The sequence below is a fragment of the Pan troglodytes genome, chromosome 6 (genome assembly GCF_028858775.2).
Source record: "Pan troglodytes isolate AG18354 chromosome 6, NHGRI_mPanTro3-v2.0_pri, whole genome shotgun sequence".
In the NCBI taxonomy this organism is placed as follows: Eukaryota; Metazoa; Chordata; class Mammalia; order Primates; family Hominidae; genus Pan; species Pan troglodytes.
Window position 1 is genome coordinate 34,893,380 of NC_072404.2, and position 26,866 is coordinate 34,920,245.

Here is a 26,866-nt window from a genome sequence, read left to right on the forward strand (position 1 = left end):
TGGGGGAGGGGAAGGAAAGACAGAAACGGCTTGGCAGTGATGCTCTGTCTTAGAGGGGGCCCGATGCATCTCTTCAATACAGAACCTCTGCCCTCAGGGTGTTTGCTAGTTAACCACTGAGCTTGTTTGGATTTAAACCAAAGAGGGATGGGAGGTGGGGGCGGGGAGTAGGTTTCTAATCTGAAGAAAGAGAGCACACAGTGCCAAGAGAGCCCTGGCCCTGGCTCTGAAGAAGCCTGTGAGGAGGACTGCCGTCCGTTACGTCTGTGGAGGGAAGGGGAGGAGGTGCTGGGGGGAACACCCCGTCAGCATCTTGGCAAATATGTCCCTAGGACCCCACTGTATGTGGAAGCAGAAGTGTGGGGCCCTGGGCATCCCCCTAGAAACTGAATAGAAGTGATCGAATCATGGAACATGTGAAAAAAGTGGAGAGGACAACAGCCATATTCTTTTCTGGGTGGGCAGAGAGAGAGATCTTTGGGAAAGGGGCTTGGAAGTAGTTCTTTCTTCTCTCCCCCCGGCCACCCATCTGCCTCAGAGAGAAAGAAAAGTAAAACGGAAAGCTTTTGTCAGAGATCAGCAAACTCTGACTCCTATTAGATGCACTTTCGCTTTGGGGATTGGTAGTAATTAACAGAGTGCTTGGTGGAGGTGTGGGGTAGGGAGCTAGTTAACTCCTTCTGGCCACTAGGGTTCTTTTAGTAAATTGTTATAATACATAAAGCGGTGCCCTAGTGACCAGAAAGAATCTAGGACTTGGTCTCTAGTAATAATTTGTAGACTGGAAAAATCTGACCAAATAAGAAAGGTCACTTGCTTTTTTAAAAATGCTAAAAATAGCAATGATTAATATGAGTGAAAAAAGAAAGGGAGAAATTATATGGACACTGTTTGGCCAGACTTACAACTTTACATTTTTCCTTTTTTTTTTTTTTTTTTTTAAGCAAAACAAAACTTTCATAAGAAGAAGAGAGAATACTAGAGACTAACAAGCTAAGTTTTCAGCCTGGAAAAGTCATGAAATAGAAGCAAAAAGTAAAAAATTGCATCCAAAAGCCACGAAAAGAAGAATCCTGAGAAACAAACAAATATCTGAAAAGATGTTGTCTCCCTGCAAATACAAAGTTAAATACAAATTTGGAAAACAAGTAGAAACCTTTCAGGTGTCTGGTTGAAAGGTTTAAAAAATAATCTTTAATTGAAAAATTCTGCTCTGTGTGTGTGGATGTGAAAATATCCTTAAATTATCTTCAGGAATTGGACTATAAGGCTCAGTCAATAAAAATTCCAACACTAGAATAATTTTCCTGTTGAGATAGAAAAATGTTTGGTCTTAGGAAGGCCAAGAGAAAGCAGGAGCATTTTACCTGTATAAATCCCGTGCTACATTGTCCTCATTGACTGCATATCCGTGGGTATCATCAGTAAAACTGAAGCCTGTGCCCACCTGCAGGAGAAATAAACACGCAGGTATAAACACAGAGAAACACATGCCTTAGGGACCTGCAGAGAGGTCCCACACTGGAAGGTGACCTTGTTCCAAAGGCCAAGCTCAGACTTCAGATTTTTGCCGTTGCCCCCCTATGCCTTTAGCCCTCCTCCCAGGAGGACGCTGGGTGCTACCTATTCTCTCCACCCCCTAAAGCCCAAATAAAACAGCAACACAGAGCTTTGCCCTGGGGTCAGTGGCTGATGTCCTGTGCCTCAGTGGAGACCCTGCCAGATGTTGACTTAAGGAAGAAGGATTCATCTTTTCCATCCCCTGCTACAGTATCAAAAGATCCAAAGTTGTCTCCTCTGTGAAACCTGGAGAGTGCATGGCTCTGTCCTGCCAAGAAGAAACTCTTGGTTGGCGCAGTGGCTCACTTCTGTAATCCCAGCACTTTGGGAGGCCGAGGCGGGCGGAACACCTGAGGTCAGGAGTTTGAGACCAGCCTGGCGAAACCCCGTTTCTACTAAAAATACGAAAATTAGCCGGGCAAGATGGCGGGCGCCTGTAATCCCAGCTACTCAGGAGGCTGAGGCATAAGAATCACCTGAGCCCAGGAGGCGGAGATTGCAGTGAGCTGAGATCATGCCACTGCATTCCAGCCTGGGTGACCAAGCGAGACTCCGTCTCCAAAAAAAAAAGAAAGAAACTCTCTAGGCTGGAGAAAAAGGTAGTTGTACATTGTCTTCCTCTTCTTCTTCTTCCTCCTCCTCCTCCCCCTTCTTGTCTTTATTTGCAAGAAATATGGCCATTAAGCCATTTCATCTTCAGTAGGTAAGGAGTTTTAACATAATTAAGACTAATTTTAAACTAATATTTTCTTATTAGAACCTAGAAGTTCACAAACAACTGAACTGCAAATTCAAAAGAAGCAGCTACTATTTTTATGTCAACAATTTGCATAAGGAATGCACTCCCTATCTGGTATAAAGATTTTTGTGTTTTTGTTTTCCAAACACCCAAGGATGTTTAATTCATCTTTTACTTAAATACACAGTTATGGATGAGGAAAATGGAAGGCTGACAAAACGAGGTGGGGGAAAGAGCATGTTGACATTTTTTCCCGCTTTTATTTGTGTTCTTTTGGACCATCTGAAAAGTGAGAGAAGTTAAAGATTTTAGTTAAGAGGGCAAAGATACTCCAAATCTGTAGAAGCTGACCCTAAGTTTCTCTCCTATTTTGCACCTTAATAGAACCAATATCAGAAGACCTCCCCAAGGAGAGTATCACTTTTTGTCCAGAGATGAAGCATGTTGCTTGTCTTAACAAGTGAAGGAGGCCAGGAGCGGTAGCTCATGCCTATAATCCCAGCACTTTGGGAGGCTGAGGTGGGCGGATCACTTGAGGTCAGGAGATCAAGACCAGCCTGGCCAACATGGTGAAATCCCATCTCTACTAAAAATACAAAAGTTAGCCAGGCATGGTGGCGCAAGCCTGTAATCCCAGCTAATCAGGAGGCTGAGGCAGGAGAATTGCTTCAACCTGGGAAGTGGAGGTTGCAGTGAGCTGAGATGGTGCAACTGCACTCCAGTCTGGGTGACAGAGTGAGATTCATCTCAAAAAAATAAAAATTTAAAAAAAAAAAGTGGAGACCCATTTTGACTTTTTATATCTATAACTCTATGTGAAAGATTAGACGATTGTGAAAGATTACAAGTTCTGACACTATATAATAACCCGTGATATAGGGAACCCAAACTGTTAGTGAAAAGAAATGAATTCCTCCTCCTGGGTTATCTAATTCAGTGAACAGGACATCTCATAGGATTAAAAATAAGGAAATGGGCCAGGTGTGGTGGCTCACACCTGTAATCCTATCATTTTGGGAGGCCAAGGCAGGTGGATCACCTGAGGTCAGGAGTTTGAGACCAGACTGGCTAACATGGTGAACACCCCCACCCCACGCTCCCATCTCTACTAAAAATACAAAAATCAGCCAGGTGTGGTGGCACACGCCTGTAATCCCAGCTACTTGGGAGGCTGAGGCAGGAGAACCAGGTTGAACCGGGGAGGCGGAGGTTGCAGTGAGCTGCCAGCCTGGGCAACAGAGCGAGACTCCATCTCAATAGAAAAAAAAAAATGAGGAAATGAGAGAAGGCAGCAAGGAAAATTGCCAAACTCCGATATGATTATACATGTTAACAGAAAAACTAAATCTCAAAATGGTTTTAATTTTACAGATTAAATTCTATTTTCAAAAGGAAAAACGAAATCTATTTTTTAAATGTACTTAATAAAAAGGAAAAAATAAAAGACAGGAGACGCCAGCACTGACAGCTCACAGGGTCATCCCGGACTTACTGGATTGTCAATGTAAAGCATGGAGAGCATTGTGGTCCAGGGGAAGTCTCTGTCACGCACTGTGAAAACAAAGAAGAGGGGTGAGAGAGAGTCGTGGACAAGCATTCCACCGAGGCCTCATGGTGGTCAGAAGCCCAACACACCCCACGGTCCTCATGAGCTGTTGGCGTACCCTCTAACAGTGCTGCACACTCTCATGGTGGTCAGAAGCCCAACACACCCCACGGTCCTCATGAGCTGTTGGCGTACCCTCTAACAGCGCTGGACACTCTCATGGTGGGGAACAGGCACCTGCACCTTTACCCTCCCCACTCCTCTCCTTTACTTTCCCCCAGCCCAGAGCGTTTCTACACCTGAGATAAAGCTTGGAAACAAAACCCAACAAAAGCTTGGAACAAAGCTGGTTCATGAAAAAATACCCACCAACCACCTCTGCAATAATATCCATATGTCCAATTAAATCAATCATCCTTAATGCTCCATCTCTTGAACAGAACTACTTCAACAAAACTGGCACATAAGCCTTTATACTGAGTCACAAACTGGCTCACACTCCAAATTCTGACCCAGGGGAAGTAAACAAAATTAAAAAAAAAAAAAACAAAATGAGATGAAGGTAAACTTAGTGACAGCCAGATGTTGCTCTTTCTTTATCCTTCCTCCGCCTCAGCCCCCATCGGGAATAGCGTCTTGCTTCCAAGTTATCAGATAATGAGTGTGACTGAACCATAAAGTGTTTAGTTCATGTGAGTAATTAAGAATATAATTCCACCCATTAGTCCACTGCAAAGAGCTGTCCCAAATAGTAATAAATACCAACTGTTTTGCAAACCCAGAATGCTTGAGTCAGCAGCAGACTGCAAGAAAGCGGATTAGAACTTTTCACCCAAATTTCAAGGGAGAAAGCAGCCCAGTCAGGACACTCACCCCGAGGCTCCTCCTTCTCGGATGGACATTGCCAGAAAGTTGTGTTTTGATAATCTGGAACGGTTAAGCTATTCATAGTGGTTCAGTGTTTACTCTAAATTAGTTTTGGAGCAGATATGAGGCTCAGATGAAAGACTCTATAGGAAATACAGTGCAAGGGATACTTACAGGTCATGTTACTTGTGACAACATAAGGCCCATGTTCCACAAAGAGTCCAAACATGGATGAACCTCCCGGCCCACCCTGTAGCCAGAGAACTACTGGGGCATCTTCTGGCTGTATCTAGAGGAAACAGTAAAACCAGTGACCACACAGAACACTCACTTAAGGCTACAGAACACACACACAAGCAAACTTACCCAAATCCTCTCTGTGTTACAGGGCTGTGACTAAATCCCACAAAACCTCCCCAGACCTCAGTAACCACTCTCCACTATAAGCAAAGTACTGATCATCTTTGGTTCTTTGAATGAGGCTGTGCCTCGTATGCTGGTGTCTTCTTATCATGCAGTCAAGTCTTTTCCCAACAAGAGATAGAAAGCTCCTTAAATGTAGATGCTTGGCTTGTGCATGCTGCCAGACATCTAGCATACTGCCTGGGGCATGGTTATATATTTTTAGCTGTTTAAACTAAAATTTGGGACTCTTCCATTTAACACGCATATTCCCAACAGAGGCACAACAAAGAATCCATTCTCAGTGACACTTTCCCTTCTGCACTGAGAGCCCAAACGCCTTTCTGATTTTACTCACTAAGAACATGTTCACAGCTGGTCGCGGTGGCTCATGCCTGTAATCCCAGCACTTTGGGAGGCCGAGGCAGGCAGATCACCTGAGGTCAGGAGTTCAAGACCAGCCTGGCCAACATGGTGAAACCCTGTCTCTACTAAAAATACAAAAAGTTAGCCAGGCGTGGTGGCACATGCCTGTAATCCGAGCTACTTGGGAGGCAGAGACAGGAGACTCGCTCAAACCCTGGAGACGGAGGTTGCAGTGAGCCAAGATTGCACCACTGCACTCCAGCCTGGGTGACAGAGCGAGACTCTGTCTCAAAAAAAAAAAAAAAAAGAACGTGTCCATAGGGACCAGGACAACTTCATTCAACATGGTGGAAAAATGAGGAGGAGCAGACAGCCCCAGGGGCCTTTAGCCAACGCAAATAACAACGACAAAACCCTGAACAAGGTACAGATTTATTTAGGAGTTGTGGGAGACATAAACTAGAAAAGGGTATTGGCAGGGCGGTGATGTTGAAAATGAGCTACTGGCCGTAGTGTCAATACCATCACCTTCAATGACAGAGACCTTTTCAACTATTTCATTCAATGTGTATTTATTGAGCACCCATTATGGGCCAGGCATAGTGCCGGCAGCTAGGTACACAGAACATTGAGTGAAGAAGAAAACGCATGTCCTCTTGGAACTTAGAATTGCAAGGGCAATGTAGGCAGTAAGTAAGAAATAAAGACAAGGCTGGGCGCAGTGACTCATGCCTGTAATCCCAGCACTTTGGGAGGCCAAGGCGGGTGGATCACCTTAGTTCGGGACTTCAAGACTAGCCTGACCAACATGGCAAAACCCCATCTCCACTAAAAATACAAAAAATTAGCTGGGTGTGGTGGCGGGTACCTGTAATCCCAGCTACTTGGGAGGCTGAGGCAGGAGAATCCCTTGAACCAGGGAGGCAGAGGTTGCAGTGAGCTGAGATAGCACCACTGTACTCAAGCCTGAGCAACAAGAGTGAAACTCTGTCTCAAATAAATAAATAAATAAAGACAATGATTGGAGAGTGTGAAAAGGAAATATGGGTGATTTAAGAGTCACTGGAGGCTGAAAAGGAGAAGGTGATTAGCGAAGGCTTCAATGAGGTCTGAGTGCTGCCCTGAGCCCTGAAAGCTGAGAAGGATCCAGCCAGGAGCAGAGCCAGACAGCAGAGCTGTGCACAAGGGAAATGACAAGGGAAACCCTCTCACCAGAACAGACCTAGAAAGGGAGGAAGGCACAGTCGCCAGGCGAATCCCCCAGAACCACCTGAAAAAGCTCTACTTGGCTCCCCTGCTTGGCTTCTAGCAGGACCTAACAGCGGGCCCTTGCATGATGGCATGGCTCGTTGGATGGTTAGTCAGCAAGGATCCCCTGGCTTCAGCCCAGAATAAAATCCCGCCACCTCTGACTTGGCCTGGCTATACAGACAAATCAAGGTGTTGTTGGAAGGTCTGAGTGGATGCGTTCCATTGACCTGGATGGCAGGAGAAGGCTGAGGCAGAAGGCAAGACTGACTCAAGAGAAGGTGACTGGGATGCCACCGCCAAGACCTGCACGAAGAGCTGAGCAGAGTTCTAACCATGGCCACAGAGGGCATAGAGGAACTTTCCCAGTCACCAAGAGCCTGATAGAGTCCTTCACGGCTTTGGAAAGGGGCCCAGGGGGACCTGCTACAAGATAGGTGCTGGTAAGAATGGCCATGAGCTGGGGCACACCCCTCCTACGAGGCGCCACCTCTTGGGCTCATTCTTGAGCGTTAACAAATTAAGCAACATAATTAAAGCCCTTCGAACAATGCCTAATGTATGATAAAAGCACAATAAATATAAATGATTATTATGACTAAGGAAACAGGTAGAAATTGTAGAAGCCAAGAGTCCAACTGGGGCCTCTGATGAGCAGCCTGAAGCTCCAGGGGTCAGTGCAGTATTATATAACAAATAAGCATGGAAGCTCTTGCCCCAAACTGTTTGGATTCAAATCTAGGCTTTACTACCCACCAGTGTGTAACTTTCGGCAAGTTGCCTAAGCTCTCTGGATCTCAGTTTCCCCACCTATAAAAACGGGATCAATAGGCCAGGCACGGTGGCTTGTGCCTGTAATCCCAGCACTTTGGGAGGTCGAGGCGGGTGGATCACCAGAGGTCAAGAGTTCGAGACCAGCCTGACCAACATGGAGAAACCCCATCTCTACTAAAAATACAAAAAAATTAGCTGGGCCTGGTGGCATGCATCTGTAATACCAGCTACTTGGGAGGCTAAGGCAGGAGAATCGCTTGAACCCAGGAGGCGGACATTGCGGTGAGCCAAGATTGCGCCATTGCACTCCAGCCTGGGCAACAAGAGCAAAACTCCGTCTCAAAAAAATAATAATAATAATAAATAAAATAAAAATTAAAAAAAGATCAATAATAGTAGCTACACTGTATGCTTGCTGGGAGGATTAAATGAATTCCTTTTCATAAACTTCAGCTGTATAGTATGTGTTCTCCAAATATTAGCTATTGCTATAATAGATAATCACGAGGAATTTGTAGATGGCTTGAACACAATCTATCTGTAAATGACAGAATAGGAAAGTGGGCTGTGTGGTGGTTTTACTCTCGCTCCTGTAGCCCACAACTTCCCTCACCAGTTTCACTAGTTAATCCCCCTGCCTCAAGTGTTCAAATGTCTATGAACAAGTCAACAGAATGAGGGTTTTGTTTTATAAGTCAAAGCAGAGGCTGGGTACAGTGGCGCATGCCTATGATCCCAGCACTTTGGGAGGCCAAGGCAGCAAGATCACCTGAGGTCAGGAGTTCGAGACCAGCCTGGCCAATATGGTGAAACCGCATCTCTACTAAAAATACAAAAATTAGCTGGGCATGGTGGCAGATGCCTGTAATCCTAGCTACTTTAGAGGCTGAGGCAGGAGAATCACCTGAACCTGGGAGGCAGAGGTTCCAGTGAGCCGAGATCATGCCACTACACTTCAGCCTGGGCAACAGAACAAGATTCTGTCTCAAATAATAATAATAATAATAAGTCAAAGCAGAAAAAATGAAAATCAATGACAGCCTTTTTAAGCTGCTGCTTGGAAGCAGAGTGAGCCCTGGAATTGGGAGCCAGACAGGCTGTGGTTCCAGTTGGCCACATAACAGCTGTGCCATCCTGGCCCTCAGTTTCCTCATCTGTCAAATGACCATAATGCCTGCCTCACAGGATTGCTTGAAGGCTCTGAGGAGCAAATGTACATGAAATGATGTTGTAAACTCTAATGTGCTGAATAAAAATAACCAGCTCTGCCCCAACCTGCCTGTGGAGCTAACTGTGTTTGTTTAAATAAGTGATTTTTATCTCCTCTCAGATCCACTCACCAGTACTGCCTTCCACTTGTATTCACTCAGCAGTAGGAGCAAATTACACATATGAGAGGTAGAAAAACAATGGGATCTGGGTGGAAGGTAGCCCCTGCTCTTCCCAGCCTCCCAGGGAGTGTGAGATGCTGCGAGTCCAACTGATTCCAGCGGATATCCAGCCCCACTTCCTTCCTAAACTACATGTGAACTCCCAGAAGCTGCAATGTGCTCATTAAAATATTTTGGAGAGCTTTTCTCTTTTGGAGAGTAGTATTTTTATACTACTGCCTAGGCCCAAATCCCAGAGATTCCAATTCCATTGGTCTGTGGGGAGGAGGCCTCATCAGTCTTTCTCAAAAGCTCCCAGGTGGTTCTAATGTGCAGGCGGCGCCGAGGGTCTGAAGGTGGATGGAGAGTTTGCCCTCTAAATATCTCAGGCCTCTGGTCTCCAGCCTGTCCTCCCCTATCCTCCACCCTATCCTCCCTTGGCCTTCCATGTCCCTTCCTGTGACCTGGCACAATGAACCGGACCTCTGGACTCAGAAAAATAGCCTGACCCTGAGAGCCCACACTACAAAGTCAAGTCAAACACCTCAGTGCCAAACATCTTTATTATGCAACTTTGAAGCACAGGACACTGCATTCTTGGAATGCTTAAATAACAAGATCTGTGTACACACCTCCAGCCTCAGCTGACTTTGCTCCTGATTTACTTTCCTGGAGGAGGTGAATGAGGCTCAACAACCCTGGAAGAAGCCTGTTTTTAAATAAAAGCCCACACATACATCTTTCTACTTTGATGGGCCAACCAACCTGTGAACTAATGTCACCCTTATCTGCAATAAAACATAAAAGTCAGATCTGGAAAATAAAGGTATATGTGTTCAATGCCAAAACCCCAAGAGTCAGTTGTGTCACAGCATGCAGACTTTTGTAATATAATATGGCATCAAATGTCATGATATGCAGTATAATATTAATTATGTCCATAGTAATGGCATGAGGTTATTATGTGACAATCCTTAGGGTGATATATTCAGCTGTCAACTGTGAGAATGCAGCCTTTAGCCAACTTTCAACTTTGGAAAGAATAAAAGACTTCCTGAACAAAACCACATTGCAATACTTAAGACCAAATGAAGAAATGACCACTTTAGTTCATTTACAGCATTACAAAATTCAGGAATTTAAAAACATTTATCATATTGAAGTTGTAATTCAAGAGTGTATGAAGCAAGACAATAAGCTTTAAAATGTGGCTGGGCGTGGTGGCTCATGCCTATAATCCCAGCACTTTGGGAGGCTGAGGTGGGTGGATCACGAGGTCAGGAGATTGAAACCATCCTCGCTAACACGGTGAAACCCCGTCTCTAATAAAAATACAAAAAATTATCTGGGCGTGGTGGCGGGCACCTGTAGTCCCAGTTACTTGGGAGGCTGAGGCAGAAGAATGGCGTGAACCCGGGAGGCGGAGCTTGCAGTGAGCCAAAATAGCGCCACTGCACTCCAGCCTGGGCGACAGAGCGAGACTCCGTCTCAAAACAAAAAAAAGCTTTAAAATTTTTCTTAAAACTTTTTCTATTATAAAAACAGTACTTATTCTTAACTAAAGGTTGTTTTTTTTTTTCAATGAAGGTATTTTTAACAGCCCCTCTTCCCCGACAAATTCTGCTTCCTAGAGATGATCATGGAGATGCTTATGTTTACCCTTCCAGATTTTTCTCTATGGTCCTCCTCTACACATACACATATAGACATATCCTGTAGCTGTTATATATGCAATATACATACACACGTTTTTTTTCCAAAAATAGAACCAGGCTATACTCTATATATGCTGTATTCACTTAACAATATGTTGTGAAGATCTCTTTATATCAATACATACCATTATTTTGCTCAACAGTATGCACTCTACGAATTTACCACAATGTATTAATTCATTTAACATACAATGCCAACTACTCACAGGGACTGTCTAAGGCTGTGGATGCAGACCAACTCCTACCCATGAGCAGGCAGAATACTTTATAGTTACGAGCATGGATTCTGGAGCCAGAATGCCAAGGTTTGAATTCCAGCTATGCTATTTTGTAGCTCTGTGACCTTGGGCAAGTTACTTAACTCCTCTGTGTTTCAGCGTCCTCTGATTGAAAATATGGATACTATTAATGTCTATCTCCTAAGGTTTTCATGCAGTTTTAGAGTCGATATATGCACAGCACTGAGAACAGTGCCTGGCACATCTATTTAAGTGTCAGCTCTGATGATTTTTCTGCTGGTGTGGGAAGACAGTAAACAAGTAACTAAATAAATGAGTGATATGAAAGAGGAATGGAGAGACACTAGATTAAGTACGTAAAGAAGGCCAGTGGTGGTGGGGTAACATTTGAGCTGAGATCTAAAATACGAGTAATTCCCTCATACTACACATTTAAGAAGAAAATAAAACCTCTACTAATGACTTAAAGGTCAAAGTCCTGCAGCAAGAACTGATGATTAAAAGGGAATGGACAAAAAAGTTCTAAATATTAAAGAAAGAACAAAGGAATCCTAAATACTTAAGTGAGAAGTCTCCCTAGCAACAGAAGAGGGTCGGCCCGCGGGTCCCACAAACCTGGGCCCTTTATTGGAGCACAAGAAGCAACTATGGCTTTGCCTCAGAAGCCCTTTCGATTCTTCTGGCGACCCCTGGTGACCAACCCATGAACGTGGACACTCTTTCCTCAGGGTTTCTTCCAGAAGGAACGGCCCAGAAAGAGAGAAGTTATCTATTCTGCCAGAATCTCTACAAAAAGGAATTTCACAATTTCTCACATTAGCAAATTCCATTGCTTATTCACAATGATGATGAAAAATCTACTCCATGTCTTAATGGAATGTCATTCAAAGAAAGTGAAACTCATTGAAACAAAACTAGTACTAAATCCTGTCTGCCCTATTGTTCCCCAGATTGATATACCCTCCCTGGACAGCATCACCTTTGCCCTGAGTCTTCCTTTCCACCCTCATCCTCCATCAGCCCTTATCCCCCAGGCCCTCCTTTGCATCAGAGAGAAACAGAGAATAGAGATAACCTTCTGCTCAGACCATATGCATATCACTGAAACAGTAAGTTAATATATTGGGGGGGGGGTGCTAAAAACTTGCCAATTTCAGTACTTCTAAGAAACATAATTGTTGTTTTTTTTTTTTTTTTTTTTTTGAGATGGAGTCTTGCTCTGTCACCCATGCTGGAGTGCAATAGCGTGATCTCAGCTCACTGCAACCTCCACCTCCCAGGTTCAAGTGATTATCCTGCCTCAGCCTCCTGAGTAGCTGGGATTAGAGGTGTGCACCACCACGCCCAGCTATTTTTTTTTTTTTTTGTATTTTTAGTAGAGATGGGGTTTCACCATGTTGGTCAGGCTGATCTCGAACTCTTAACCTCATGATCTGCCTGCCTCGGCCTCCCAAAGTGCTGGGATTACAGGCGTGAGCCACCACACCCAGCCTCATGATTGTATTTTATAAGAGGACTTTATTGGAGTGACCCTAGGAAATTTTAGGAATCTCAACAAGTGTTAGGGCAACATTTTGGACCGGAAAGTCACTTAAAGTAGACAGGCATCTGCCAATCTTCAGGACTGGTTACATATCCCTAGCCACCCCTTTCTTCCTATCTCCAATAAGGAATGCCACGCTTGGTTAGAGAAAACAGCAACTAAACCACTAACAGATCCAAATCAATGGCACTGCTTAAGATGAGAAGTGCAATTAGTAAATTAATTAAGGCCCTCTTCACACTTCTATATGCAGAGGCTGATCATTTGCTTGGTTTAAGTAATGTGTTCTACCTTAATTGAAGTCATTAGTACCCCAAGTAAATGTCTTTAAATTCCGACAAGTATGTTTAAATGGACTCCCATTTTGCCATACAGATCCCAGTTCAGCTAATACTTTAGCTGCTACACTAATGGTATTAATCAAGGCAGAGCTTTTTATTTAAAGCAATTAATTTTGTGACTAGAATTGTTAAATAGGTACATAACATTTTAATTCTACACACACACACTCAACACATACACACAAGTTGCTAAAGACATTCATGTTTTTCAAAGAAATTTTATTTCAAGTGGTTGGTGTTGACTACTCACTAAATCTTCCTTTACTATGATTGCTGCCATGGCACCATCATACAGAAAATTAATTTTTTCAAAATCTTTTTTGTTTTTTGTTTTTGAGATGGAGTCTCACTCTTGTTACCCAGGCTGGAGTGCAATGGCACTACTTGGCTCACTGCAACCTCCACCTTCCCGGTGCAAGCGATTCTCCTGCCTCAGCCTCTGGAGTGGCTGGGATTACAGGTACCTACCACAGCCCCTGGCTAATTTTTGTATTTTTATTAGAGACGGGGTTGCACCATGTTGGCCAGGCTGGTCTCGAACTTCTGACCTCAAGTGATCCACCTGCTTTGGCCTCCCAACGTACTGGGATTATAGGCGTGAGCCACTGCACCCAGCCTCAAAATCTTTTTTTGTTTTGAGGCCTTCTTGCATCATTCCGAAGCTCCTGACTCTCATCAAGTTTTGGCTTGTCTCATTGATTTGTACCAGCTTACACCCCATTAGAATCCTAACTTTCTCCTTCCTAACCTTTCTACCTGGCTCATTCCTTCATGAGATAGTTATGGCTATTCTCTTTGTGCCTCCTGCCAGAAAGTTATACTTTATAAGGAATAGGGAAGTGGGTGGATGCAGGGAGGTGTGAAGAAGACACCTCACTTTCCCTTCTTGATGCAAAAGTTAGTTACTTTCTCTCTATGTTATTTCATTTCCACAAAGGAAATCAGGCATGCAAAAGTTTCTGCAGAGTGTTCAAATATACCTATGGGTGGTGATCTATAACATCACCTTAAGCTACTTTCTTTTTATTTTGTCTCTGACACCCTCTATTCTTCTATATCTCTGATGCCATTAAGTACGTAGCAAAGAGAAGATAAATAGAGTCAGTTTGAAGAAGACAATTATCTGTGATCTCCAAATCTTTGTTGCACTGCTGGTGGATTTGTATCCACCTGTGTTAGATACATTTTGAGATATATTTTAATAAATCTGTCCAGTCCATGTCCCCTTCTCTAAGAAATGAGTCTCCATTCATCCATGGCTAGCCTGCTAGCCATGTTTATATCACGGCTAATACCCAGCACCTTCAGTCTCAGCTGACTGGACCAAGGAAGAAGACGTGATCCAGACTGTGGCAGCCGTGGGTGCTAGTTAATCTCTGCTGGCTACATGATGCAAGGACAGGTAGACTTGGAAATGAAAGGTTGGCCATACTTGGCCGAGTGCCTGGAGAAGCAAAGCATGTTGATCTGCCAAGGGAGAAGAATGAAGCGCAGATGAGGGAATCCTGTGGTCTCAGACAGAATAGGGCTGAGACAGAAAGACTGGCTGCCTTTCCTCCCGAGGCTTTTCTATTACTCGTTCCTTAGGCCAGACCACATGTCCAGCCCTTGGTGTCTCAGGGCTGGAGAAAGATTTAGAATGGTACCTGCATCAGTTAAGGCCCAATCAGAAGTCAAAAACCACAGAGTCATTTTAATTTTTTATTTAATTTATTTTTTTACCTGGAAACATTTACCTTTAATTCTGTTACAAGTTCCAGTGTTTACTCTGGCCCCAGCCAGCCGTGGGTATCACAGACACCCTTGGGCAAAAGTGAAGATGAAACACCAGAGGGGCCTGTTCTCCCACAGCCACATCCTCAGTGTTGGCCAAAGACCAGAATGCTGGGTAGGCTTCCTATGTCCACTAAGGAACAAGGAAATATTAATATCTAGAAGTATTCATTATTACAGGGAACTAAACATACATATACAAAGAGAACTCCAAAGAATGCCCTGGGCTAGGGGGAGTGCTCACAGATGGACAAGCCCATAAGGTAGGGAGGGGACCCTTCCCAAGGCTGCTGTCCAGACCTCGTTGGAGAAGGTATGGTTGCAGCCTTCTGAGTAGCTGAGAAGTTCACTGAGTACCCTGGTCCAAAGCTGGTCAACCATCCTTGGGTAAGTAGGAACAGGTGGGCTGTGACTGGCAGGTGGACACAGAGAGACTCAGGAGGCTGGGAGCCTCCTTGCCTGAAAGGTTGCACACAGCCTGGAGCACACGGTGTCCACAGTGGGAGGGACAAGGGAACAACCCTCTGGGGTGCAAATGGCCAAGGCTAGTGAGAGGGCTGCAGAGAGAGCAGGGCTGTCGGGAGCCTGCTCACCGGCAAGGCCTAGGGTGTATGGTGTTCATACTGGGAGGGCCACAGCCAGGTGATCACCTGGACAGAGCCAGGGATATCATCTTGCTAAGAGTCTTGGTGGTCTGGGTGCATAGCTAAGGCAGAGTGCCACTGGATGTCCCCACCCCCCACCTCAACACACTGCTGACAGACTAGGCAGTGGGGCCAAGAAAAAGCCAAAGGCAGGACATAGGCACAGAAAGAGAAGACAAATTCCTCCTGCAATGTCTCTCCAGCACCCTCTACTGACAAAGCTTAATATTGTGCTTGCTGCAAAGGAGAAATGCTGAGAGCTCTACTATGGCAGAACAGGGAAGAGGGTAGAATTGGAGCTGAGAGGCAAAAAAAACAAAAATTAAAAGTAGCTCGCATAGTAATCCCCACTCCTTATGTCCTCATCCTTCCCCCAGGCAGGGAGTATATGCTAGTTGTCACAAGATATCACAGCCACAGCCTAAAAGTACAAGACAAGAAGCTATGTTAGTTATCTAATGCTGCACAACATCTCTCCAAAACTTAATGGCTTAAGACAACAATAATAATTTTTGATCTCTCGGGATTCCTGTGGGTCAGAAATTTGAGGGTGTCTGGCTGGGCAGTTCTGGCACAGGGTCTCTCATGAAACTGTGGTCAAGGAATCAGCCAGAGCTGCAGTCATCAGAAGGATTGACTGGTACCAGATGAACCTCTTCCAAGGTTGGTACCCACTGGAGGGTGGAGGCCTCACTTCCTCTCCACAGAGGCTCAGCCATGGGGCTGTTTGAGTGTCCTCCCAACATGGCATCCTTTCCTCAGAATGAAAGATTCAAGAGACCAAGGCACAAGTAATATTGCCCTTTATAATGTAGCCGTGGAAGTCAAACATCATCATTTCTGCTAGCATGTTGGTCACAAAGCCAGCCTTGATTCAGTATGGGAGGGGACTGCCCAAGGGCACATACACCAAGGGATGAATGAAGAGCACTGGGAACTAGCCTGAAGGCTGGCTACCACACAGGCCACACGTTCAAGGGCTCCTTCATTCAATCCACATCCTGATTTGGAGTTATTGGATATTTTTATACTTAACTATAGAACCACAGAATGTAATGCTGGGATGGAGCCTTAGCAATCCACTAGGTTTAACATCTTTATTTCTAAATGAGAGAACTGAGGCCCAGAGAATACGAATGCCATCTCCCAAGTTATACAGCCGGGAATCGCAGACTTGGAATTAGAATCCCTGTATCCAAACCTCTAGGTCCCTTTTCCCAAATTCCAGCCCATTGACTGGCTGCACTGGGACCACTGTGGAGCACATTACAAACACTGATCCCTGGGCCCTCTCCAGATTTGCAGAATCAGAATCTCTGCTGGGTGCAGCTAGACAATGAGCTGGGAGATCTATCATATTTCCAAAGCTCCCCAGGTATTGCTGGTGAGCAGTAGCACATTTGGGAATTCCTGTCCTCTTCCACATTAACTGTGTTACTGGAGAAGTTCAGATGTGCAGATGAGGGAGTGTACATGGCACCATGCTGAAGTATGGTGGGGCCTGATTCCACGCCTTCACCCCCAGGATGGGCTGTTCTGTTGGCTTCCAGGCACCTCTGGGACATGCTCTTCTACTGCCAGAGAGAAAGCCTTTTGTTTTGGACCAGGAGCATTAGAGCGGTTCATTTTCTCTCCAATTGAATGCTGATTGTGCTATCTGATCATCCTAGTATCTGATTCAGCAGGGCCCAGCCTGCAGGATCCTGAGAGGGAGCCCTTCCTGTAGGTTGCCCCAGCACCTCACGGGCCTCAGCAGTGTAATCCTGATCTTTCATAGACACTAGATTCTCAAATCCAGGAATCTGGGCCTTTCCTCTTGGCCTGAGGATCAAGGTGGGGTCCTCCGTGAAGGGGCCTAGGCCTGACTCTAAATGCCCCAGGTTTTGGCTCCATGGCATTTGAGGTAACTGATCTGCAGGTTTTGGCTAAATGTGTCCAACGAATTATCTATGTTCCTACATCTATGAGGCAAAGTCCAATACTAGCTATTTTTTTTCCAATGAGAAGGATGCTGACTTTAAAGAGTAATAATCTCTATGTCTTTTTTATCTTCTTCAGTGCAAAAAATCCCAATTTCACTTAGTAATTTCCTGACCTGGTAGCAATAAATCCACCTTGATGGCTGGGGTTCGGGTCCTTCTAATTTACAATTTCCCTCTATTTGCTGTCATCTGTAACCTCTCAAATTGTGACTGGTTTAGTTCTTGACATTATTTGTGTTAATAATTTTAAAAGTAATAATAACCATAATAATCGTAATCATAATGAAATAATGACAATAGCAACTATAGTTACTATGTTTTAGGTGCCACTCTAATGCTTTCCCTTATTATCTCTTCCGTCTCAAAACCATTGCCAAGTAGGTATTTTGGTCCCCATTTTAAAATGAGGAAACCAGTGCTCAGAGACACTAAGAAATTCCCCAAGGTCACCTTTAGCTTAAGTAGCAAAGCCAAGATTTCTACCCAAGCCTGACTTACCGAAGAGACTGTAGTCTTGGCCACTATACTTAAGTGCCTTCCATGACTCGTTTTCTCTGGATCTAACACATGACGGCCAAGATCAAGGATTTCCACATCAGAGGCCTAATTTTATATTCCAGTTCTGCCAATTTCTAGTTGAGTAACTTGGGGCTGATTATTTAATCTCTTCATCTATAAAATGAGGATAATAATTCCTTCCTCATGGGGTTCAGGTAAGGATTAGATAAGAAAATGCATAGTGCCTAGCACATAGTCAGTGTTCAATTACCAGCAGCTATAACTGCTACATTTCTGCTAGTTTCCTTATACTTTTTATCCCATGCAAAATGCCTACTCCTTTCTCTTGCAGGTTGTATTCCCACTGCACACCAATTTCAAGTTCTGGAATTTATTCTGCACTGATTTGTATACAATAACAGGGCAGTCTCACAGCAATAACAGGAAAACAAAACTAATTTAAGAAACAGCATCCCCCCCAAAAATACTCAGAGGATATGACAAGTGTGCCATCCTTCCTGGATCTCTTATTTTCTCTACCTTCAGTTTTTTAAAGGGGTCATTTCTCCCCTGGTGACAATATCAGCTGCTTCCCTATGACAGACAATGAACTAATATCTCTGCCAAATGTGTCTCAGTGACCACTGCTTCTTCTTGTCACACCTGCTTTATCTCCTTCACCCAAACTGGTGTGACTCCATAATTTATAGCCAGAAGCCTCAGATATCTGGCTCTGCATGTGGGCTTCCTGGTAAGAGGTTCTTGGAACAATCTATCTTGGCTGCCACATGGTGGTACCCATCTGTGGGTACCATTTTTTCATCTCTGCCCCTCTTCTCCCGAAGCTTCATCTATCACTTTCACTAGAACACCATGTACACTTAAAGACATTCTTTCCCATTGTGTCTCCTGGAATCATCTTAGGTTGTGTTTATGGCTACAGTACTGGACTCAAAAGAACATAACCTGGTCAGGGGATGCACAGCTAGGTTTTCATTTAATTAAGGCGAAAAAGCAAAAACCAACAGTCCGGTCATTGTTTAATGAAGGGGGTTTTCAGACTTCAGTCTGGCAACCAGTAGAGCATGCAAACTAAATTCCTTTCCTGAACAGGTTTACGGTGCCAAAGCACCACCTACATTCTAGACATAGCTGTTCACCTGCCCAGAGGCAACCTGAGAAAGAAAAAAACTGGGTTTTTGCTTTGTTTCCATCTGATCTCTTCTCTCACCCTTAGTTCCTGTTTTTACAAATCTGGATCATTACCAAAGAAGACTCAACATTCAGAGGGTAACAAGGAACTGACTGGTGTCAAAAACAAGTAACAAAGCAGAAGGGAAAGTAAGGAATTGGAGTTCTCCAGCTAGAGTGGGGGAGGAGGACTAGAGTGGAAAGAAGATGGGGAAGCAGTCCTAACAGTTCTCAGAGAATCCGCAAGCTGGATTAGGGAAGCCGACCTCCACAGGCTGCACAGGTCTCTTCACTCCCCTCATTTCAACCCTCAACATGGGAAACACATCACCTCTGTCTGGGTTTGGCTGCTGTAGGCATTTCTTTCTGGTAAAAGGCGTGTTGGTCACTTTTCAGCCAGGAGCTTCAGGCAGAGGGTAGTGGCCCATAGGCTGGAGTGGTTTCACAGAGAATGGTTCACTTGGTAATTCTGCAACCTGCTGGCTTCTGCCAATTTACAAGTCAGAATCTCTGGGGGAAGTCAGAGAATTCTTGTATGCAATAACATGTGAGAATCCCTGAGAGAAAACATATTGAGACTCAATAATCTAGGCAAATGTTCAAGTATCCATTTTGTACAGAATAATAACTCCCTAAAGATGTTAGTGTCTTAATTCCTAGAATATGTTAGGTTAGAGGGCAAAAGAGAATTCAGGTTGCAGATGGAATTAAAGTTGCTAATCAACTGGCTTAAAATAGGGAGATTATCCTGGATTATCCAGGTGGCCCAAATGTCATCATAAGAGTCCTTTTAGAAGACAGAGGTAGAAGACAAGAGTCAGAGAAGGAAACATGACCATGGAGATTATGTGCTGTGAGAAGGACTCAGGCTGCCTTTGCAGGCTTTGAAGCTGGAGGAAGGGACCATAAGCCAAGGAATGCGAGCAGCCTCTAGACACTGCAAGAGGCAAGAAAAGAGATTCTCCCTTAGAGCCTCCAGAAGTACCACGACCCTACTGGTCCTTGATTTCAGCCCAGAGAGACCTGTGTCAGACTTCTAATCTGCAGAATTGTGAAATAAAATGTGCGTTGTTTTAAGACACTAAGTTTGTGGCAATTTGTTATAGCAGCAAGAGAAAACTAATATAAAGAAGTTACTGCAGATAAATGACTGCATTCAATGACATCAATAGATATGATATAAAAAATGCACACATACAGAATATTTCTGAAAGGCATAAAGTTTAAGAGACTGGGAAGGCCCATTATCACTCTCCTCCATCCCGCTCTGTGCCCTGTTAGGCAGACCCCTATGGGCTAGACCACCCGACTCCACCTGGCTCCCAGTTGGGCTCTACCTATGGGAGGCACCAAGCAAGAGACTGGAGGGTGCTCAGGCTCCAGTGCTGACCTTGCACTTGTATGACCCTCAGGGTGAGTGTCTCCTTGCATTGCATGCTCTAGGCATCTCACTTGCCTCACTCAACACAACACTGACAAAGAAATAAGAAGCCCTCTCTAGGGGACAAGAAAGCCTTCCAGAAAAGACGACAGGCTGACGGCTACTGTGAGCCCAACGACAAAGGATCTGGAATTTTTCACCATTTCTTACATGCCCCAACCTGACCACATCCCACCACAGGCTGCTTTGGGGTGAACTATGTCAGAGGCCATGTAGTTGAGAAAGCAGGAAAGAAAAGTCAAGAAAATATAACTCAATAGTACCAGGAGAAACAACGTAACTTGAAAACTACCCTGGACTAAGCAATTTACTCAGTTACTACAGATGCAACCCAGCTATATGCAAATCACATGAAAATATAAATAACACCCTCCATAGGGATAGCTTTTTCTTTGCTTTCTCTAGCCTGTAAAACAAATCCAATTTGGAGGATGAAAATAGAAAATTGCTCTGCAGTGGAATAAGATTTGCTTCTCAGCGCTTCCAGCAATACCCGCAACAGCTCCTCTAAGCTAAAAATGTCTTGTTCATACAGAAGAATGGCATAATCTAGAGGTGAACTACATAGGATTGGTGAAGTAGAAAAACATACCCACCTCTGTCTATAGAGATTTGGGAAAGTGATGGCCTTTCCTGCCAGAAGCCTTCCTAGATCGGCAATCCTCCCAATCTTCTAAAGATCCATAGAGTCTGAGTTCAGTTCTGTCTCCTCTGTGGCCCCCACAGAACACAATATGCTCAATAAGTGGGTGCTGAGTGCATGAAGGAGTCCACAGACAGCACAGCTATACAAGGCCATGGCTGACTAGATATAAACATACTTAGCCACGCATTACCTGTTCACTTCAGGAATCTCCTTACTTCCTATCCTCCTTGGGCTCCCCTGACCCATCCCTGCCCTAAGTATTTTTAGAACAAAAATACAACAAAATGATAGGAAGAAGACTGTGGCAGGAAGAAGGTGGTAGTATTAACACTCCAAATAAGGCTGCAAGAAATTTAGAAGTTGGACACTTCCCATTCCCACAGAAAACATTTGTTTCCTGCCCATAAATAGGAACACCATGCAGGTTTGCTTATTTTTAGAAAAACAAAAATCTTATTTTTAGAAAAAATCTATGAGATTTTTTTTAAAAGACCTGTAGCTCGGTAGGCTAACATTTCTACCCTCAAACGGCAAGCCAGGTCTTGAACACTGGTGTTCTTTCTGTTGGGCACCTACCTGAGCTGGGAAGAACCAGAAGAAGAGGTTGCTGTTGTAAGTCTTATTCACGGTGAGGAAGCCGGCATAACTCTTCATGTTCAGTCCTGGGAAAGGACCGACCAAACTCAATTCTCTTCCTAGTGGGGGAAAAAAAATTTACCCAAGGATTACAGAAAACAATAACAACAAAAATGTGAGCCATCTATCTCAGTCTGGATGAAATGGAGTGATTAGATAAGCTAAAAGGGAACTGGTATGACAGGTAGTTCCTTCAGCAAATTCCAGCCTGCCCCTGGCCAATCCCACATAGTCCACGTTCACAATTTAGCCAAGGATATGTGAAAGTTTTAAGCCTTTGGGGAGGGGTGCCCAAATATATTTTATAAGCTGTAATAAGGTTTTTTTTTAAGTTCTTTTAAAAAGAAGAAAAGAAAATCTCCTATCATCACACCTTGCATAAACCAAGGTGATCACCTTGGGCCACATGGAAAGGAGCAGGATAAAGTAACCTGACCCGAAACAGTGGGGTACAAGAGTAACAATGTGGTGAAGCAGCTCTCGGCCTCGCCCCGAGAAGGCCTGTGTCCTTCGCGCTCTTGTTTTCATGAAGGCAAAAAGCCTGTCACATCTACTAAGAGGAGTGGGCTGAGGCATATGGGAGTGTGGGTGGCTGTGGACAGTGGGGAGAGGTGGACAGTGGTGGACAGTGGGGAGACTGGGAGTGACCTCATGGCTACTCAGAGGGAGCCAAATAGGTCAATGGGGCAGGGGTCCTGGCTTTCTTATGGCACCATTGGGACAGGCACAGGGAAGGAGTAATTGGGGATGCTTAGACAGCCAAGGATGCCCAGGAGTAAAGAATGCTACTAGGAGCTGACATTTACAAGGCCAGAATACCAGGGCTTTACATGATGTGGGAAGTATAATTCTCATTCCCACTTTACAGATAAGAAAGCTGAAGCACAGAGAGGTTAAGTGACTTACCAGCTAGTAGAGGAGAGCTGGGATTAAACACAGCAGTCAGGCTGCAGAGTTTGTTCCTTCCCCCAGGGCTTTCAACTAGAGTGAGTCAGAAGGTGCAGGTGGCAAGGAGTGGGAAGGGAAGTAGTGGTCAGGAAGGGAGTGGCAAAGGAACAGAAAACAGCAGAATGTGGTGGCGAAGTAAAAGGGAAAGTTTGGGTGAAGAAGAATCCTTTAGTGGTGACAAAGAATGTGTCCCCAGTAGGAACCAGTCACTCAAGAAAAGCGATGTAAGTCTGAGCCATATTAAGTTGGAGACTGGTTAGTAGGTCAGGAAGCTTGACTCCTCACATGCCATCGACTAAAGATGCCTTTGACGGTAGGTGGAGCCCTTAGGCTCTGGAGGGCTAATTGTTAGCATCTTTTCCCAGCTCAGCATTCAGAGACATTGACAGGATAAAATAAGCCAAGGTGACAATATTAACACTCAAGGGAATAGATGCTACAAGTCAGGGTCCTGACTGCAAGGGCTGGTTGCTAAACTTTTCCCAGCACACTGCTGTTTTGGGACCACTAGTTCCTCTTTTACAAGAGGCATGCCTCTTAGCTGAGCATGGTGGCAGTGCTTGTAGTCCCAGCAACTCGGGAGGCTGAGGTGGGAGGATCACTTGAGCCCAGGAGGTCAAGGCTGCAGTGAGCCATGATCATGCCACTGCACTCCAGCCTGGATAACACAGCGAGACCCTGTCTCAAAAAAATAACATATATATAGGCATGCCTCTCAAAAGGAAAACCTCTCATCTAGACCACACAGTTCCTTTGCTGATCCTAGTGCTCCTATAGACCAGCTGGTGACCCACCATACAGGCACTTAACCTCCCTGTTCTTCAGTTTCTCCTCTACGGAAGATGTACTGCCTGTGGGCCACCTGGATTAAAAGAGCCCCCACATGTAAAACCTATAGAAAGAAGCTGGCAGGTAGGGAGCAGAACTACTGTTGCTGTCTGTGAAATGCACCCGCTGACTAGGAACAGGGAGCACCTCTGAGCAGAGGAGGTCATGGGGACAAAAGAAAGGTCTCAACAGGTGGTCCTTGAGGGTCCTGTTAGGCTAGCACGATAGAAGAGCATGGGTTTCCCAGCCTGACAGACCTGGGTTTGGAATCCTAACTAGATTAGGACTCCCCAGCAAGCTGCTCCATCTCTTTGAGCCTCTTTCCTGTTACGCAAAATATAAATACTGATTCCGCTACCCCGGGCTTTCTGTGAGGATCAAACAACAAAAATGCATATGAACCCTTAGCCTAGCACTGCACATAAAATATGGGTTCAGTCAATTGGAAGGGAAAGTTATCATTAGCCTTTGGCCACTCCAAGTGAAGTCTAGAAGAACTTCCTTTTTCTGGCTCAGCCTGGTTCTCCCAGGGAAGATTGCTTAATGCAACCTCTGCAGGTCTTCACATTCTGTTCCCAATGAGGTCTATCCCTCCTCCATCAGAAAAAAAGCCAGAGAAAAAGAGAGAGAGGTGAGGATCTTATGAGAAAGAAAACGGAGGTGTTTGGGGAAAGTGGTTTTTGCCACTCCTCCCCTCCCACTCTTCCCGCCATCTGTCATTTTCCTTCTCCCCTTCTTCACTTCCACTCTTAATTAGCCCAGAGAAAGATCACCCCCAGGGCTGGGTAGCCTTTAAAATGCTTTTGAAATATTTTTAGCAAAACTACTAATCTTCTAAAAATCAAACAGATACCACCCCCCGCCTCCCAAAAAAAAAAAGCAGAGTAGAGAAGTAAAAACTGTGGACTGGAAATGAGTGAGATGTGGACCACAGAGAGGTAAATGGGAAGAAGAGGATTTGAGAAAGACAACACAGAAAAATGAGAAAGGTCAAAGTATAATGAGAAAAAGAGAAAATATATAATAGAAAGGAGCTGGAGGGAATGGAACAGAGGAGAGGATGATTGAATCAATCTATGTCTCCCAAGACCAGCACCACACAGGGTCCACGGACTGCTCTCAAATGATTCAGATGTTCACTCATCCCTCCCTTCCCGAGGATGCCAAAGTAGCTTCTCTACTACCTTTTACTTGAGTATATTTCAGAACTTCCCTCCTAGGTCAGGAGGTTGGAAAGTGGGGAATTTGTCTTATTTAACTTTGCATACCTTGGGACTCGGCATGCCGATTTACACACCTAAGACATTCAATAAATACTTTTTAATGAATGAATGTTAACAAATGAATGGATGAACAAGTCAATAAATGAATGAACTAAAACAAGCCCTACTGACAATGCACTAAGATTAGCTTATTTCTACAAAAACCTCCTAAGGCAGACCTTGCTAAAAGATCTTAAGAAATTTAGAACTTTTCTCTAGCCCATAAAAAAAGTTTTGCCCTGTTTCAAATTTTAAATTTCCACTAACTAAATCCCAGTAAAATAATTAAAAATGTCATCAACTAAAATGACTTTTTATATTTTCAAATGTCCTGTGCATCCTTCTATTAATGGAATGTGGAAAACAAACTCCCAAGATGGAGGAGTTTCTATCTTTCCAGCACCATGACTCACAATACAAATGTTTAGAACAGTTTTAAAAAGGAAAAGGTTTTCTTTGAAGTGATTTTACTTCCTCCTTGTTTTTTACTGCTGCAACCAATGTTTGTGATATTAACACTTTCAAAAACATTGGAATGTGACCAACAAAGGGCTTGAACCAGCTAATCAGCATGCATGCCAGATTCACAAACACTCAAGTTATCACCAGTGTGGACAGACATTATCAGATCATAAGTAACAATAAATTAGGACCTACCAGTAAAATAGTCTTTAAAGTGTGAAAATGCAGTGTTTATAAACAAGCTAAAATGTGCCTCCTACATTCATTTTGTTTCAGGGAGTAAAGATTTATTCTAGCTTCAGAGAAAGTAAACATGCAATTACAATTACATAAAACTAAGCCAGCTAATTGAGGATTTAAAAATTAAAAATTTCCCTTGTTTTTTTGTGAGCTACTGTTTATCTCGAAAATGTTCCATTGCAATAATAAGACTCACGTTCCTAGGGTTTTGACAGACTCGATAAACAAAAGGGATTTAGGGGAGTGAGCTGACCATCTGTCCAGAGCTTCCTGAACTTTCAGCAAAGCGGATGAATAAAATTATCCTTAATTATGTTGTCAGGGCTACATTTGAATACCCAGATGTACCAGATTTTGAATCAGCCACTTAAAATTCTGTTCAAAGAATTTGACTGTGTAACATAACTTCAGGAAGTGATATTATACACAGATTTAATATTGTAAATGTTGTCAATCATCAGATGAAGATCTACCAATCTTGACATGGGAGGGTGGAAGATAAAACTACCTCCCTTGGAATCTTTCTTGGCTGCTGCTAATACCCGTAACTGAGAAATGCTCATAGGCAAGAAAGACAAGAACAGGAGGGATGTCAGTAGTCTCTCAGACGGATTTCTCTGTATTCTTTTTACTTGGTTCCACCAGATGTATGATACAGAAACACCATGGTCACTTTCACTTAATGCCTTTGTTTAAGCTGTTTCTCTCATTTGGTACGCACAGACCTTTCGCTATTTACGTAAATCTTACCCGACATTCTGAAGTCCAGAGCTGGTCATACAGCATAGTGATTCATATCATGGGCTCTGGGGTTGGCCAGTATAAGGTTTAATTCAGAGCTGCTCATATAGCATAGTGGTTCATACCATGGGCCCTGGGGTTGGCCAGTATAGGTTTTAATTCAAGCTCTGCCACTTACTAGTTTTATGGCCCTAGGCAAGATATTTGATTTCTCCGGGCCTCAGTGTTCTCATTTGTAAAATGGAAACAATGCTTATGGATTCTTCATTAGGGTTGCTCTGAGAACTACATGAGCTAATGGATGTAAAGCACAATGCCTGGCACATGGTTGGTACCCAAATTTAAATTCCATACATATTTATACATACCTATTATGTATAGGTACTATGCTAGGTACTAAGGATATAATGACTAAATGTTAGCTACTTATTATTTTTACAACTACGACAGCTCTAGTATTTTCTCCCTCGATTATGCCAACCGACAGGGATAGGTTCCTCCTCCGAATCTCCAGTGCACTTACTTTAAATGTAATACTTTAGTACTTTAGTATGCACTGCCTAATTCCTTAACTGTTTTGTGTGTATGCATCTGGTCACTTTAGAAGAACACTTTAGAAGCTTCTGAAACAAACAGAACTAAATTATAGCAGGCAAATCACAGAGCAGAAGTCAGAAGATTTGGGTCCTAAACCCATCTCTGCTACCCAACTCTATTGCACACATCCCGTTGGGCAACTCGGATAAAGTATTTCAGTCTCAATTTCCTCATATGTGAATTGGTAGAATTTGTTTATAACAATTACTTAACTCCTTTTCATCCCTACATTAAATGGTTTGCTTTGATTTACTGTTAATGAACATA

At 43.9% G+C, this 26,866-nt stretch overlaps 1 protein-coding gene across 10 annotated transcripts in view; it reads right to left on the reverse strand.

Moving 5' to 3' along the window:
• The window catches only part of CPVL (carboxypeptidase vitellogenic like), a 202,534-nt gene that overhangs the window by 98,597 nt on the left and 77,071 nt on the right, over positions 1–26,866 (reverse strand). For all 10 annotated transcript variants that reach the window (XM_054687072.2, XM_016956801.3, XM_054687074.2 and 7 more), the window contains 4 exon segments: positions 21,462–21,580; positions 4,887–5,001; positions 3,792–3,850; positions 1,368–1,447 (listed from right to left, as the gene is read on the reverse strand). In XM_054687072.2, coding sequence (XP_054543047.2) covers positions 1,368–1,447; positions 3,792–3,850; positions 4,887–5,001; positions 21,462–21,580 — 373 coding nt within the window.